At 40.6% G+C, this 14933-nt stretch overlaps 3 protein-coding genes across 3 annotated transcripts; 2 read left to right on the plus strand and 1 right to left on the minus strand.

Moving 5' to 3' along the window:
• On the minus strand, positions 1-2368 carry LOC135540411 (mitochondrial potassium channel-like). The gene is made up of 4 exons (XM_064967032.1): positions 2281-2368; positions 1512-1913; positions 1153-1317; positions 1-1052 (listed from the first exon to the last, which is right to left on the minus strand). Exons 2-4 carry the CDS (start codon positions 1851-1853, stop codon positions 240-242), a joined length of 1320 nt encoding a protein of 439 aa, XP_064823104.1. The 5' UTR covers positions 1854-1913; positions 2281-2368; the 3' UTR covers positions 1-239.
• A 1-nt stretch (position 2369) lies between these two features.
• Positions 2370-3928, plus strand: LOC135540412 (translation machinery-associated protein 7). The gene is made up of 4 exons (XM_064967033.1): positions 2370-2496; positions 2981-3036; positions 3187-3274; positions 3713-3928. The coding sequence occupies exons 1-4, from the start codon at positions 2481-2483 to the stop codon at positions 3745-3747; spliced, it is 195 nt and encodes a 64-aa protein (XP_064823105.1). The 5' UTR covers positions 2370-2480; the 3' UTR covers positions 3748-3928.
• Positions 3929-5300: 1372 nt separating this feature from the next.
• LOC135540415 (deoxyribonuclease gamma-like) lies at positions 5301-12430 on the plus strand. The gene is made up of 9 exons (XM_064967037.1): positions 5301-5465; positions 7157-7242; positions 7361-7455; positions 7905-7991; positions 8396-8508; positions 10525-10637; positions 11507-11664; positions 11925-12021; positions 12156-12430. Exons 2-9 carry the CDS (start codon positions 7162-7164, stop codon positions 12258-12260), a joined length of 849 nt encoding a protein of 282 aa, XP_064823109.1. The 5' UTR covers positions 5301-5465; positions 7157-7161; the 3' UTR covers positions 12261-12430.
• The last annotated feature ends 2503 nt before the right edge of the window (positions 12431-14933 follow it).

The following is a 14933-nucleotide window of genomic DNA, read 5'->3' on the forward strand; positions in this document are numbered from 1 at the left end:
TATTTGACAACATATTACATTTTAATAGATCAAGAACTGTAATTCTAAATATTTGATAATGTATTGCATTTAAACATAATTATAGTACTCTCATACAGTCTTTGATTTCACATCAGTGCATGGTTCATTTTCCCTGTACAAAAGACATGAATAGCACATCACAATATTAATTTGTAATTATTTCATTGTAAATCAAGATGGTTAGATTAAGAACACTATTTTACAGTACATAATGTTAGTCAGACACCTCTAAAGAAAATATACAGCGCAGGTACAGTGACAGCAAGCGCAACGGAAGCCAGAACAGTGTTGTACATGGTAGTCTGGTTTATCTGAGCCTCAAGTCTTTTCTCCGTCTGGTCAATTCCTTGCATAACACTCTCTGTTTCACATACAAACATCTGTGAATCTTGTTGACTTATCACGACAGGTGGCTTCTCCTCTCTATGATACGTCTCAATTAAATTCTTCACGTCCTTGAGTTCCGATTCAACCTTCCCAACACCCTGGTCAAGCTGCCCAAGCTGGGGCTGGACTCCTTCTATAAGAACCTGTGCCTTCTGGCTATAGAGCAATATCTCTTTTAGAACTGTCTCAGAGGCACTTGGAGAGGGTTGGGGTGGAGGTGGAACCACGATGGGTTCCGGAACCAGAACAGGACCTGCCACTGGCTTCGTCACATCTTTCTCAGCCTGAGCTGCTCTATGCTGTAGTGTCATCCTCAGTTTGTCTATAAGGTCTCTCAGTTCCTCTTGTTGAGTCTTATGCATACTGGCCTGGACTTTGATAGCTTCCTGTAGGTTGACTGGTCCTTTTTGGGCCTCTAGTAGTAAAGTCTTCAGCTCCTGTAGGCGTACCCTGTTGACATAGGTAGAACCCATGACCCCTATGAAGGTACCGAGTACAGAGCCTATCACGGACCAGTTCTTGGTGCGCTCCGTCCGCGTCCGTTCTTTCTCGTGGCTCTCACGTACCCCCGCTGAGAATAAGGCAAACTTCTCCCTTTCAGCCCCCTCTGCATTTTCGTAGGCTGTTCGCATGCGACGTTCCTCCTATGGTCAAGACATTGTGAGAATGTTTGCTTCTTTAAATAGAGTGCAACACTACAGATGTGTGTATGTTCAATTTTTATTCTGTGTTGACATTTGTTACCTGCAGCAACTTGTGCTCCAGCGTGGCCAGCTCCAGGTAGTGGGCCTCCTCTCGTGAGACCCGATCCAGTCGATCTCTCACCTCCTTCAGCCGGACCTGTAGGGCCTCCAGGCTGCCATGGGCCTCACGCACCATCCCTCTGGCCACCATGAAGGCCTTTTCTGCCTAAAGAAAAACATGACAACAAGATCAGGAAAGAGATGCATAATCTGACCAAACTCTGGGTCCCAAGACAAACTGGGGTTTTCTCCTGGTCAGGTCATGGAGAACTCCGTGGAGAGATAGTAAGACAAGATAGATACAGTGAAAAATGCATCAAAACCTCCAGTTCAATACACCTGGCTTGCATACAGTCTTACCTCTGTAACTTTAGACTGGGCATATCTGACTTCATTCAGGCCTACAAACTCCTCGTACCTCTCCCACCAGTAGTTAACTGTGTTTGAGGCAGTGCTCATAGACTTCTGCCCCCACTGCTTCCCCAAGTCAGTCAGATTCTGTATTGTAGCTATGGCATGCTCCTGAATCGGCACAGCAGGTTTATCTACTCGGTCATCTTTTGGCTGTGGTGGTTTCTGTTGTTGTGTGCTGTAGCTCCTGCTGGAATACACAGTCCCTCTGACCGTGCCAGTGATGTGGAAACGGTAGAGACAGGATGTTCCATGGCACCATGGTATGAGCGGTTTCCCTCTGTACCTCATTGAGAAGCCAGGCGGTTATATTCACTATGACACTACAGCAGAAGACATTGGAGCTGCCACCTGTAAAACAGTACAGTCAAACCCTGTATCAAAGTACAGTATATGGGTGGGCTGTTGAGGTTCGATGTATCAATGATTGTTCATCAATAATTTTTTAACACTGCTCATTTGACCTCTACAATGCTGACGTTTATGCAATTCATTGAAAATCTATGGCCATTTTGGATGTTATGCATGATGCAGTGGCTGAGACCCCCAATCAATTACCATAGAGAACGGGCTAGCGATCAAAGCTACCTAGCTAGCTACCAGCTGACAGTTTGCAAACTTGCTTAAAGGTAACCCGAGCCTAAATAAACGTCATGTTCTACTCGTAGCTATTAATCTATCTGATTTTTTTTGTACCTAAAAAAGTATAATCACGTACCGGTTGTCTTCAAGTGTTGATTGTTCGGCAAATTATCAGCTGGCTACAGAACGTGAATGATGCTTTTATGATCAGGCGCATCGCAAACATCCTGCATCCGGTTTAGAGCGGAAGTAAGGTCCTAACAGCGCGGATTAGTAAGCAACTGCTAATACGCTAGCTCAGTTGTTTAATTGAGATTTTATTGAAAAGTCTCAAATATGTCCGGAAGAGAAGGTGAGATACACATGTACATTTTTGACATAAAGCTCGATATTTATTTTCAGGAGAAACGTAATATTGCCTCTACTAGATTGAAGAAAAGTTTCGACTTCGACTGTCCAGACTAGCTAACTAGCAAATCGTGCAATGCATTGCAATGTAGCTAGATACTGTAGCTTGAATAGCTGGCGCCTGTCAAGCCATGCCAAAGCAAAGAGATGGCCATGCTACTTAGGCTAGAAAGTTCAATCTATTTACAGGGATGGCATTCGTATGTACCATATATGTTAATATATTGTTGATTGCTCGTACTAACATCTGCTTGCTAATAAATGCATCACAGTTATGCTAGATGGTTAGCTAGCTGTGTAATGTGTACATTTGTCCCACATGTCTTAATCAAGTTTATCTAGTTACGGAGCATGCTACCTTTTGGGCTTTGTGTGATGCTCATATGCGGTATTGATTCATATTAATTCAATGAGATCTTGTCTTACAGGTGGTAAGAAGAAGCCTTTAAAAGCTGCCAAGAAAGCGACTAAGGAGATGGATGATGTAAGTCATTGTGTTGTTGGCACAATGTTGTATTTAGCCTATATCATTCTGAAGGAACGCTCAGGATCTTTTGAAAATTCGAATACATTCAAATGTGGACCGGTGTTATTTCCATTGTAATCCTGAGCAGATTTGCTTTGTCAAATCCAGGATGAAATGGCCTTCAAACAAAAGCAGAAAGAAGACCAGAAAGCCTTGGAGGCGTTGAAGACGAAAGCAGCAGGAAAAGGACCTTTGAGTAAAGAATAATGTATTTGTTCTTGTTGACAATAAGAATCTAATCAGGATTCCTCGCTTTTTCTGATGAAACTGAACAATACCCCAAAATAAATCAAAGGGTGGACTTTCAACTTGCCCCAAATCTACCCAACCACCCATTCACGGACTCCAGATATATAGTATTATTCACCCATGCCAATGTTTAACTGTTTTTATACTGCAGAGGATAACAAAATGTATCCCAAGTACTGAGGAGAATAGGCCTATTGATTCTCAACACTAGGTGGCAGTGTTAGCTTTTTTGGGGGGGGGGGGGGGTATTCTTGCCTGATATTCAATGTACTCTGCTTGCCACAGGTGTCTTTGAGGCTATACATTAGTGCCTCACTACAGGAGTTTTCTACAAAAAGTTATACATATTTCAGATGGTTTTCTCAACTTCTCCATTTTGTTTCAGCTGGTGGCGGAATCAAGAAGTCTGGAAAGAAGTGATTTGGCGTTAGAAGATCATGGACTCATTTGCTGAATCACAGCCCCCCACCCCCATATTTTTTTTTCTTGTTTGGGTCCATTGAAGAATTAGTAAAATACATGAAATGACCCTTTTTAACAATAATTTCCAGTGTGTTCTTGTAAAGGAAAAAGTTCTGTACTATTAAAGTCTTGTAACTACTGTTGTATTTACACTCCTCTGTAATCTTTGAGATTCAGTCAGGAAACACATCATCATTAGATCAATAGCTACACTACACATACCAACATGATGCTGTGAAGGCCCCGTTACAATGTGTAGCACAAATATAGTGTATTATGGTCAGATGTAATCAGTTTCACTTCTTCCAAGCTTGGCCACCTGCATCTTTAGCATCTGTAAATTCAGCTTCTCTTGTTGAGGTTCTCTCTTCCGTTCCCTAAATTCTCTTCATACAGTCCAGTTTTGTCCATGAACTGTTTCCCAGTTCCAGAAAATGAGTTTTATCTACAATTTTATTGTTCAGATTTTGACACCGGATTTTTGAATGTGTGTGGAGTGATGTGTTTAAAAGATGTTGCTTGTTTAACCCATTTTAGATGATATTCCTTCAGAGGAAAGTTTGGGATATTCAGAATAAAGCGCAATGATGCTGCTTGCTGTATTTAGTTGGTGCCAGTCCTTTCAGCTGTACCTCAACAGGGTAATTAATGGTCACTCACCTTCAGGGGCCTGATAAAGCATGATAGATGTGGAGATGTAAGCCAGAGGGTTCACCTTTTACATGTATTTCTAGCGTAGACAGATGGTCACTGTAGGCTACTAAAGTGTTAATTTCATATAGTTTATAATGTTGTTAATCAAACCATCTGCCAGGATTGAACTTGGCTTGTGATGTCTGGCGTGGGTACGTCCATCTTCTTTAGAACATACATATATGCCTTTTGAAAGTAGAATAGTTTGGCACGATGGTGTAAAGCATGTCATCTGTGGATCAGAACAAGTCAGCAGTCATATGACACAAGTAAATGTGTTTTATATATAATAACTTATGACATTTTAACCCCCCCCCAAAAAAAATGCACGTTATCTCCATATGTGATCGACCATTTTCAGACGTGTTTTTTAAATCAGCGAGCCTCCTGTTAAGTGTCCTCGTTGCCTGGTGTTCGCTGTGGTGTCAGTCATCTTTGATCAGCCAGTGGACATGACACTGCAGCGGTTTTCGTGTCCTTGTTAGAAACATAGGACCCGTCTGCGTTAAAGTCACCAAAGATCATTAAGTTCTGGTACAAGAGAAACATTACACAACAAATGTATTCACTTGTCATCAGGAATGAGGACAGTTTTTTTATGAGACGCAGTTTTCGGTGCACTATATAGGTCTCTAAGTAACTGAGTCATATGTTTACATATTTCACAACCGAGTGGTAAGGAAGAAAGTGGCCTGCCTGAGTGAATCAGAAAGCACGGTGTCTGTGTGTAAAGTGACACAAATGTCACCGTGACAAGGAAATGGGAAGAAAATATGCAAACACATAACTTCCACAGCACATACTGTTCTTCAGATACAGGAAGTGTTATGTTATATAGCTTTAGTCACAACCTAGGTATACAGGGAGAGAGAGGGATATGTAGTGCAGTTCAGGCCATACAACGCTCTCTCTGAAGAGGATTTCTGCTGTTTACTAAAGGCATCAGAGCATCTTTCAACTCCCGGGTGCATCTTCAGAACACGGTAATGAATTTGAATAATAAAAAAGTTATATATGGTTCAAATAGACTAAATATGGAACTATTATCAATCGACCTCATTCAATAATATCCTTTGAGGAAATGTCATAAAATGGTTTGTAATATCGTTATTTTGTACCAACAAAAACACAACTGAGGAAAAGAGATTTGCATAATATTTCATGTTGATGTTCTTTGTGTGAAAAACTGCTGTGAGGCTGCACAGGAAGCAACTGTGTGCATATGTCAGATGTTTTGAGGCTTCCGCTCTTCTTGATGTCAGACAGTCTGCAAGGCTAGTGTTCTCCTTTCTGTCTTTAAAGCCTTTTTGGTCTGATATCTTACAGCTGAAAACCTGTTAAATCTATGGGGGCGCTATTTCATTTTTGGATAAAAAGACGTGCCCGTTTTAAGCGCAATATTTTGTCACAAAAAGATGCTCGACTATGCATATAATTGATAGCTTTGGAAAGAAAACACTCTGAGGTTTCCAGAACTGCAAATATATTGTCTGTGAGTGCCCAAGAACAGGAGCTACAGGCAAAACCAAGATGAAACTGCAACCAGGAAATGAGCAGGATTTTTGAGGCTCTGTTTTTCATTGTCTCCTTATATGGCTGTGAATGCGACAGGAATGAGCCTGCCCTATCTATCCTTTCCCCAAGGTGTCTGCAGCATTGTGACGTATTTGTAGGCATATCATTGGAAGATTGACAATAAGAGACTACATTTGCCAGGTGTCCGCATGGTGTCCTCCTTCGAAATTGTTGCGTCATTTTCAGCTGCTGGTATTTTTCCATGGGATTCTGAGACGAAAGCAGGCTTCCACGAACGGCATATCAATGAAGAGATATGTGAAAAAACACCTTGAGGATTGATTCTAAACAACATTTGCCATGTTTCGGTCGATATTATGGAGTTAATTTGGAAAAAGTTTGACGTTTTGGTGACTGAATTTTCGGTTCGTTTCGGTAGCCAAATGTGATTTACAAAACGGAGCGATTTCTCCTACACAAAGATTCTTTCAGGAAAAACTGAACATTTGCTATGTAACTGAGAGTCTCCTCATTGAAAACATCTGAAGTTCTTCAAAGGTAAATGATTTTATTCATTTGGTTTTCTGGTTTTTGTGAAAATGTTCCGTGCTAAATGCTACGCTAAATGCTAAGCTAGCTAGCAATACTCTTACACAAATGCTTGATTTGCTATGGTTCAAAAGCATATTTTGAAAATCTGAGATGACAGTGTTGTTAAGAAAAGGCTAAGCTTGAGAGCAGGCATATTTATTTCATTTCATTTGCGATTTTCAGAAATCGTTAACGTTGCGTTATGGTAATGAGCCTGAGGCTGTATTCACAATCCCGGATCCGGGATGGGTAGTATCAAGAGGATGACTAGGACTGAACCGGACTCTGATGAACACTTTGTGGGGACTATAATAGCAAATCATTTCTAGCAGATCATTTCTACTCTAAATCGTCACGAAGTATAAACTCTTTTTTTTTATGGTAAAGAGAACGGAAACATATACTGCACTAATAAAATCTTTTTTTTTAAAGATTTTTTTTTGTGTGAAATATCTGGGGGTTTTTTGTGTTTTTTTACAAATCATCTTGGCTGACATATACAGACAGTTTATAGACAAGACTCTATACCAACTACTAAGATGTATCATAACTGCTCTATTACCCGAAGCAATCATGAAGGTGGCGTCCTTCAACGTCAGAAGATTGGGCACAAGCAAAGTGGCTGATAAGAACGTCCTGAAATATCTCATCAAGGTGCTTATTCTCTCAATGTTCTGGAGATACATTCACATTCATACTTAATATTCAACATTGAGTCTGTCATTATATTATATTTAATTCATTCCCATTCTATTCTATTCCATATGGCCAGATTGTGTCCCGCTACAGTGTCTTCTTGATCCTAGAAGTGGTTGATAGCACTGGCCAGGCCATGACAACGTTCCTTGAAGAGCTGAATGACACAAGGTATTTTCTCCATCTCTGACCTAAAACATACAATAATACCTGGATCCCTAGCAATTCTCCTGTATACATGTCATATCCACATCTATATAATACAGTGATTAATACCTTACTGTTGTAATCCATGCCACTGAAGAAAAAGGCATTTAAGCAATAAGGCACAAGGGGGTTTGTGGTATATGGCCAATATACCACGACTAAGGGCTGTTCTTAGGTATAACACAACGCAGAGTGCCTGGGTACATCCCTTAGCCGTGGTATAATGGTCATATACCACAAACCCCAGAGATGCCTTATTGCTTTTATAAACTGGTTACCAACGTAATTAGAGCAGTAAAATAAATGCTTTGTCATACCAATGATATACGGTCTGATATATCACGGCCGTCAGCCAATCAGAATTCAGGGTTGGAACCACCCAGTTTATAATATGTGTTATATCCTTTTGGCAGGGCCAACAAGAAGCATCCTTACACCATGGTGAAGAGTACCAGACTGGGGCGCGACACCTACAAGGAACAGTTCGTCTTCCTCTACAGGTACTGACACAATGTGTTGTTAGACAAGCTTACAATTGGCTCATTCATCTTCCCCCTCCTCTCCCCTGTAACTATTCCCCAGGTCGTTGCTGTAAATGAGAATGTGGGAGGATGAGAAGTATGAGAATGAGAAAATAAAAATAAAAGACAACAAAATCCGATTTCACTTACACTGAGGCTTATCTAAGATCTGAAATGAACTGATCTTTTTAGATAATAATGAACAAGTGTACATAAACAGCAATGGGGACCTATGAATACGAGCCCTGTAGATGAACGTGAGCACGTGTGGGAGACCTGATCCTAGATCAGTATTCCTACTCAGGGACACTGTGAATACAGGCCCTGTAGATAAACGTGATAAGCTGTAAGTTGACAGATGCCTCATGTATTGTTGCTGCCAGAGAGGACCATGTGAATCTGTCTGACAGCTATCAGTATAAGGACAACCAGCTGGGAGACGAGGACGCCTTTGCTAGAGAGCCCTACATCCTCCGCTTCACTTGTCTCAATACAGGTAGTATTATAGTAATGTATTCACTAGAGAGCCCTGTTTCACCTGTCTCAATACAGGTAGTATCATAGTAGTCTTCACTAGAGAGCCCTGTTTAACCTATCTCAATACAGGTAGTATCATAGTAGTCTTCACTAGAGAGCCCTGTTTAACCTATCTCAATACAGGTAGTATCATAGTAATGTCTTCACTAGAGAGCCCTGTTTCACCTGTCTCAATACAGGTAGTATCATAGTAGTCTTCACTAGAGAGCCCTGTTTAACCTATCTCAATACAGGTACTAGAGAGCCCTATCTCAATACAGGTAGTGTTATACTAATGTCTTCACTAGAGAGCCCTGTTTAACCTGTCTCAATACAGGTAGTGTTATAGTAATGTCTTCACTAGAGAGCCCTGTTTAACCTGTCTCAATACAGGTAGTGTTATAGTAATGTTATAGTAATGTATTCACTAGAGAGCCCTTCACTAGAGAGCCCTGTTTAACCTGTCTCAATACAGGTAGTGTTATAGTAATGTCTTCACTAGAGAGCCCTGTTTAACCTGTCTCAATACAGGTAGTATCATAGTAATGTCTTCACTAGAGAGCCCTGTTTCACCTGTCTCAATACAGGTGGTATTATAGTAATGTCTTCACTAGAGAGCCCTGTTTAACCTGTCTCAATACAGGTGGTATTATAGTAATGTCTTCACGTACGTTATTATTTATTTACCATCTATACTCTTTCGTTCCTATTTGTATATTTATCCTATCTGAGGGGTGATAGAGACTGGTTGTAGTAATACTATAGTATCTGAGGGGTGATAGAGACTGGTTGTAGTAATACTATAGTATCTGAGGGGTGATAGAGACTGGTTGTAGTAATACTATAGTATCTGAGGGGTGATAGAGACTGGTTGTAGTATTACTATAGTATCTGAGGGGTGATAGAGACTGGTTGGTACATCAGTAATAATATAGTATCTGAGGAGTGATATAGACTGGTTTTAGTATTACTATAGTATCTGAGGGGTGATAGAGACTGGCTGGTACATCAGTAATACTATAGTATCTGAGGAGTGATAGAGACTGGTTGTAGTATTACTATAGTATCTGAGGGGTGATAGAGACTGGTTGTAGTAATACTATAGTATCTGAGGGGTGATAGAGACTGGTTGTAGTATTACTATAGTATCTGAGGAGTGATAGAGACTGGTTGTAGTATTACTATAGTATCTGAGGAGTGATAGAGACTGGTTGTAGTATTACTATAGTATCTGAGGAGTGATAGAGACTGGTTGGTACATCAGACGTTAATGGTTATCTGTAGGAGCCAGATGGCTTTGGAATGTGCTGAGTGGACGGGAGGAAGTCACAGGAGTGCTAGAGGGGATACAGGTGGAGAGCTTTGGATTCAGGCATCAAGGGGGTTGAGGTCAGGTCAGGTCACCTGAAGGGAAATGGGTTATTACTCGTATCACTTCCTGTCGAACCATAACAGATCTAAAGGGTTGGAGAGAAGGAGGAGAGCATCTCATCTGGAGTTTATATACTTGTGTTGGTGGAAACGTGTTTTGTCTAATGTATTGATCCCCTGGGAAGAATAAACTTGGTTAAGCTTTCATAATGTCCGTGGAGTTTTTTTACTCCGAGAATTAGAACCTAAAACATGTAACTCTGGCAACGGTTTTTTTCTTTCTGATCAGGTGATGTGGTCAGGAGTTACTCCTAACCCCTACTATGGCACCTGCTCCAGAATGTTCACAGTTGACCTGGAGTTGGGTTCTAGAACAATTCCTTTCAGGATATTTTATTTTTTATTATTATTATTATTTTCACCTTTATTTAACCAGGCAAGTCAGTTAAGAACAAATTCTTATTTTCAATGACGGCCTGGGAACTGTGGGTTAACTGCCTGTTCAGGGGCAGAACGACAGATTTGTACCTTGTCAGCTCGGGGGTTTGAACTCGCAACCTTCCGTTTACTAGTCCAACGCTCTAACCACTAGGCTACCCTGACATGATTGGTTTATATCCTATAGTGCTGAAAGACCTCGTGTTGATCCCGGTGCACACCAAGCCTGAAGACTCTGTGAAGGAATTGGATGAGCTGTACGACGTCGTCAAAGTAGTGAAGAGGAAGTGGAAGACTGATGTAGGTTTACTCACTAAATGGTCACCTTGGTACACACACTTCCTATTCTGAAAGTTAAGGTTCACTGACACTTTAAGGTTCAAATAGTTTCCACTCATTTGTAGTTTATAAGTGTGTATATAAGTAGCTAATAAGGTATTTATTATGTCTTATTAGTCATATATTACACCTAAATTAAGTGTTTTCTTATTCAAACATTGTCATGTGCTACTGGAAAACCCTTTTAAAACGTCCTTGTTAGCCACGATAAAGACACATTAGTATTTAATAAAGGAGCAAGCTACACAGAAACAATATTCTTAGTAAGCTGTCTCATTGTGGGACTACTAAGGACATAGTACATAAAATGAGTTCCCTGTTCTAAAGTGTAACGAAAGATTAGGCTTTAGAACAGGGAACACATATTGAGGTACTATGACCTTATTAGTTCCGTATTGAGACAGCTCACTAAGAGTCTGTTTCTTGTGTAATTTGCTCTTTATTAAATACTTTATCATGGCCAACAATGAGGTTATTAAGTAAGCTGTGACTTATACGGTTTGATTAAGAAAACCCTTAATTAAGTTATAATATATGACTAATAAAACATAATAAAGGCCTTATTGGCTACTTATATACACACTTATACACTACAAAAGAATAGAAAAAAAGAAGTGTTATCCACTTTTTTTAATCACAACATTATATCATTGTTGACAGCATTTAGCTTAAAATCAAGAGAAGTAATTTTATATATATATATATTTTTTTTTTTTTCTTTGTATGTTCTTTATTATTTTCCTTAAAAAAAATGTTTTTATTTTTTTTTAAATAAAAAAAATCTTCATAGAAATACTTTAGTGTGGTGTCACTGTTTGTGTCTCTGGCAGAACATCATGATCCTGGGCGATTTCAATGCGGACGGAAGTTATGTCACCAAGAAAGGCATGACAAATATCCGTATCCGTAGTGACAAGAAGTTCCACTGGGTGATTGGAGATGATGTGGACACCACAGCCAACACAAGCAACGACCACACCTACGACAGGTAGACCTACTCCAAAATAGGTTATAGACTCAAGGTGTACGACAAAAAGGTTATGAATTGGATCAAATACATCAAATATGGTACACAATATAATCCTTTCTCAAAAATGTTATCCAAAAGCACCCTATAAAATTAATGGAAATGGTTTAAGCTAAGTTTTATAAACATATATGTTCAATATTGCAAACAGGAAGACCCAAATCATCATGTCATTTCTTTAGCCATTGTGGAATATTTTTGTTTCCTTTGCTTCCTATCAGGATTGTGATGTACGGGGATGACATGTTGGCGGCGATGGTCCCCAACTCAGCCAAGCCCTTCAACTACCACAAAGCCTTTCACTTATCTAAAGCTATGGTACGTCATATTTCATCTTTCAGCCATCTGTTTTCCATCTTGGACTAAAAATATTTTCAATTGAGAATGTTTTTTTTGAGTGTTTTTACGTAATCCCTTACTACATAAATATTTCACTCCCTCAAATGATGCAGGCTTTGAGTATCAGTGACCACTACCCTGTAGAGGTGGAGCTGACGACGGCTCAAACTGTACCACAGAAGAAGAAGAAACAGGAAAAAGAGATAGAGGAAGTGTAAACCCAATACCACAGAAGAAGAAAAGACTCGTGAGAAAGTTAATAGGGAAGTCAAAACAAGCCTAGAAATGCCTACATTTATATAAATAATTATATTCTAACTCTGTAAATCTGTTTCTGTTTGTTTCAAATGTTTCAAGTGCTTTACTTAATAAAGGCCTACACACAATATTCTATGCAGGAAATTTTATTTTAACGATAAACATTTTCTAAGTAAACCAATCCAAGTTGTCTGTTTATCTTCATTAGAAAATATATTTTCAACATAGAAATAGGTCACAAAAAAATATCAACTGGTGTGAAACTGCTGCAGCTACAGGGCTTACAACTGTTTGTGAGTGTATTCTAACCACACTTCTGGTGGTTGACAGGGCTGCATATAGTGTACTGTAATGTACTACAGCAGACACTGCACAGCAGGATGGAGAGAGATGACACCGTTTCTCCAAGGAGTTACCATGGAATTGTGGGCCGCAAAGGACGAACCTGTTTACACACTCAGCTCAGAAATACAATCTGGACACTGCTCTAATATCTTGTATAATGGGATATAAACTCATTATAACTAATGAGATTTAAAAAAAAAATAAACATCCCTTTTTCAGGACACTGTCTTTCAAAGATAATTCGTAAAAATCAAAATAACTTCACAGATCTTGTCACACGCCCTGGTCTATATTTATTATGTTATCTTCATTTATTGAGTCAGGCCAGGGTGTGACATGGGTTTATTTGTAGTGTGTTTCGTCTTGGGGTTGTGTGGGGTGTATAGATTAGTCTATGGCTGCCTGAGGCGGTTCTCAATCAGAGTCAGGTGATTATCGTTGTCTCTGATTGGGAACCATATTTAGGTAGCCTGGGTTTCTCTGTGTGTTTGTGGGTGATTGTTCCTGTCTCTGTGTAGTGTTCACCAGATAGGCTGTAATTAGTTTTCACGTTCCGTTTGTTGTTTTGTATTTATTTAAGTTATTTCATGTATCGCTATTTTCTACATTAAAGACATGAGTAACCACAACGCTGCATTTCGGTCCGACTCTCTTTCAACAAACAAAGAATGCAGTTACAGATCTTCATTGTAAAGGGTTTAAACACTGTTTCCTATGCTTATTCAATGAATCATAAACAATTAATGAACATGCACCTGTGGAACGGTCGTTAATACACTAACAGCTTACAGACGGTAGGCAATGAAGGTCACAGTTATGAAAAATTAGGACACTAAAGAGGCCTTTCTACTGACTCTGAAAAACACCAAAAGAAAGATGCCCAGGGTCCCTGCACATCTGTGGCCAGGGCAATAAATTGCAATGTCCATACTGTGACACGCCTAAGACAGCATTACAGGGAAACAGGATGGACAGCTGATCGTCCTCGTAGTGGCAGACCATGTGTAACAACACCTGCACAGTATCGGTACATCCGAACATCACACCTGCGGGACAGGTACAGGATGGCAACAACAACTGCCTGAGATATATCAGGAACGCACAATCCCTCCATCAGTACTCAGACTGTCCGCAATAGGCTGACTGTCCGCAATAGGCTGAGAGTGGCTGGACTGAGGGCTTGTAGGCCTGTTGAAAGGCAGGTCCTCACCAGACATCACCAGCAACAACGTAGCCTATGGGCACAAACCCACCGTCGCTGGACCAAACAGGACTGGCAAAAAGTGCTCTTCATTGACGAGTCGTGGTTTTGTCACACCAGGGGTGATGGTCAGATTCGCGTTTATCGCGAAGGAATCAGCATTACACCGAGGCTTGTACTCTGGAGCAGGATCGATTTGGAGGACAATGCCACCAGCCATACTGCTCGTTCTGTGCATGATTAACTGTAAGACAGGAATGTCAGTGTTCTGCCATGGCCAGCTGTCACGCCCTGACCATAGAGAGCTTTTTATTTTCTATGTTGGTTAGGTCGGGGTGTGACTAGAGTGGGTCATCTAGGTAATTATATTTCTATGTTGGCCTGGTATGGTTCCCAATCAGAGGCAGCTGTTTATCGTTGTCTCTGATTGGGAATCAAATTTAGGCAGCCATCCCCCCTTTGTGTTTTGTGGGATCTTGACTTTGTATAGTTGCCTGTTAGCACTTTAACAGCTTCACATTTTGCTTTGTGCATTTATTGTTTTCTTTGAGTTTCACGTCATAATAAAGAGGATGGAACCAAAAGAGGATGGAACTCAAAACCAGCTAGAGCCCGGAATCCCATTGAGCGCGTCTGGGACCTGTTGGGTTGGAGGGTGAGGGCTATTTTAATTTTTATTTATTTATTTTACCACTAGGCTAGTCAGTTAAGAACAAATTCTTATTTTCAATGCCGCCTAGGAACTGGGTTAACTGCCTGTTCAGGGGCACTTTGTACCTTGTCAGCTAACCACCACTAGGCTACCCTGCCACCTCTAACCACTCTAACCACTAACCACTAGGCTACCCTGCCCCTCTACACTCTAACCACTAGGCTACCCTGCCTCTACACTCTAACCACTAGGCTACCCTGCCACCACTCTACCCTGCCACCTCTAACCACTAGGCTACCCTGCCGCCTCTACAACCACTCTAACCACTAGGCTACCCTGCCACTCTAACCACTACACCCTCTACACTCTAACCACTAGGCTACCCTGCCGCCCCGCTAGGGCCATTCCCCCCAGAAATGTCCGGGAACTTGCAGG

This window comes from Oncorhynchus masou, chromosome 5 (genome assembly GCF_036934945.1).
Source record: "Oncorhynchus masou masou isolate Uvic2021 chromosome 5, UVic_Omas_1.1, whole genome shotgun sequence".
Taxonomy (NCBI): domain Eukaryota; kingdom Metazoa; phylum Chordata; class Actinopteri; order Salmoniformes; family Salmonidae; genus Oncorhynchus; species Oncorhynchus masou.

Bases quoted from the DNA above. Each gene is read 5' to 3' on its own strand.
- LOC135540411 (XM_064967032.1), bottom strand. From the start codon at position 1,853: ATGAGGTACAGAGGGAAACCGCTCATACCATGGTGCCATGGAACATCC. The intron at 1,318-1,511 runs GTAAGACTGTAT...GTTTTTCTTTAG, and splicing joins CCCAGTCTAAAGTTACAGAG to GCAGAAAAGGCCTTCATGGT. The intron at 1,053-1,152 runs GTAACAAATGTC...TCTTGACCATAG, and splicing joins TGGAGCACAAGTTGCTGCAG to GAGGAACGTCGCATGCGAAC.
- LOC135540412 (XM_064967033.1), top strand. The intron at 3,037-3,186 runs GTAAGTCATTGT...TGTCAAATCCAG, and splicing joins CGACTAAGGAGATGGATGAT to GATGAAATGGCCTTCAAACA. The intron at 3,275-3,712 runs GTAAAGAATAAT...ATTTTGTTTCAG, and splicing joins AGCAGGAAAAGGACCTTTGA to CTGGTGGCGGAATCAAGAAG.
- LOC135540415 (XM_064967037.1), top strand. From the start codon at position 7,162: ATGAAGGTGGCGTCCTTCAACGTCAGAAGATTGGGCACAAGCAAAGTG. The intron at 10,638-11,506 runs GTAGGTTTACTC...TGTCTCTGGCAG, and splicing joins AGAGGAAGTGGAAGACTGAT to AACATCATGATCCTGGGCGA. The intron at 11,665-11,924 runs GTAGACCTACTC...GCTTCCTATCAG, and splicing joins AACGACCACACCTACGACAG to GATTGTGATGTACGGGGATG.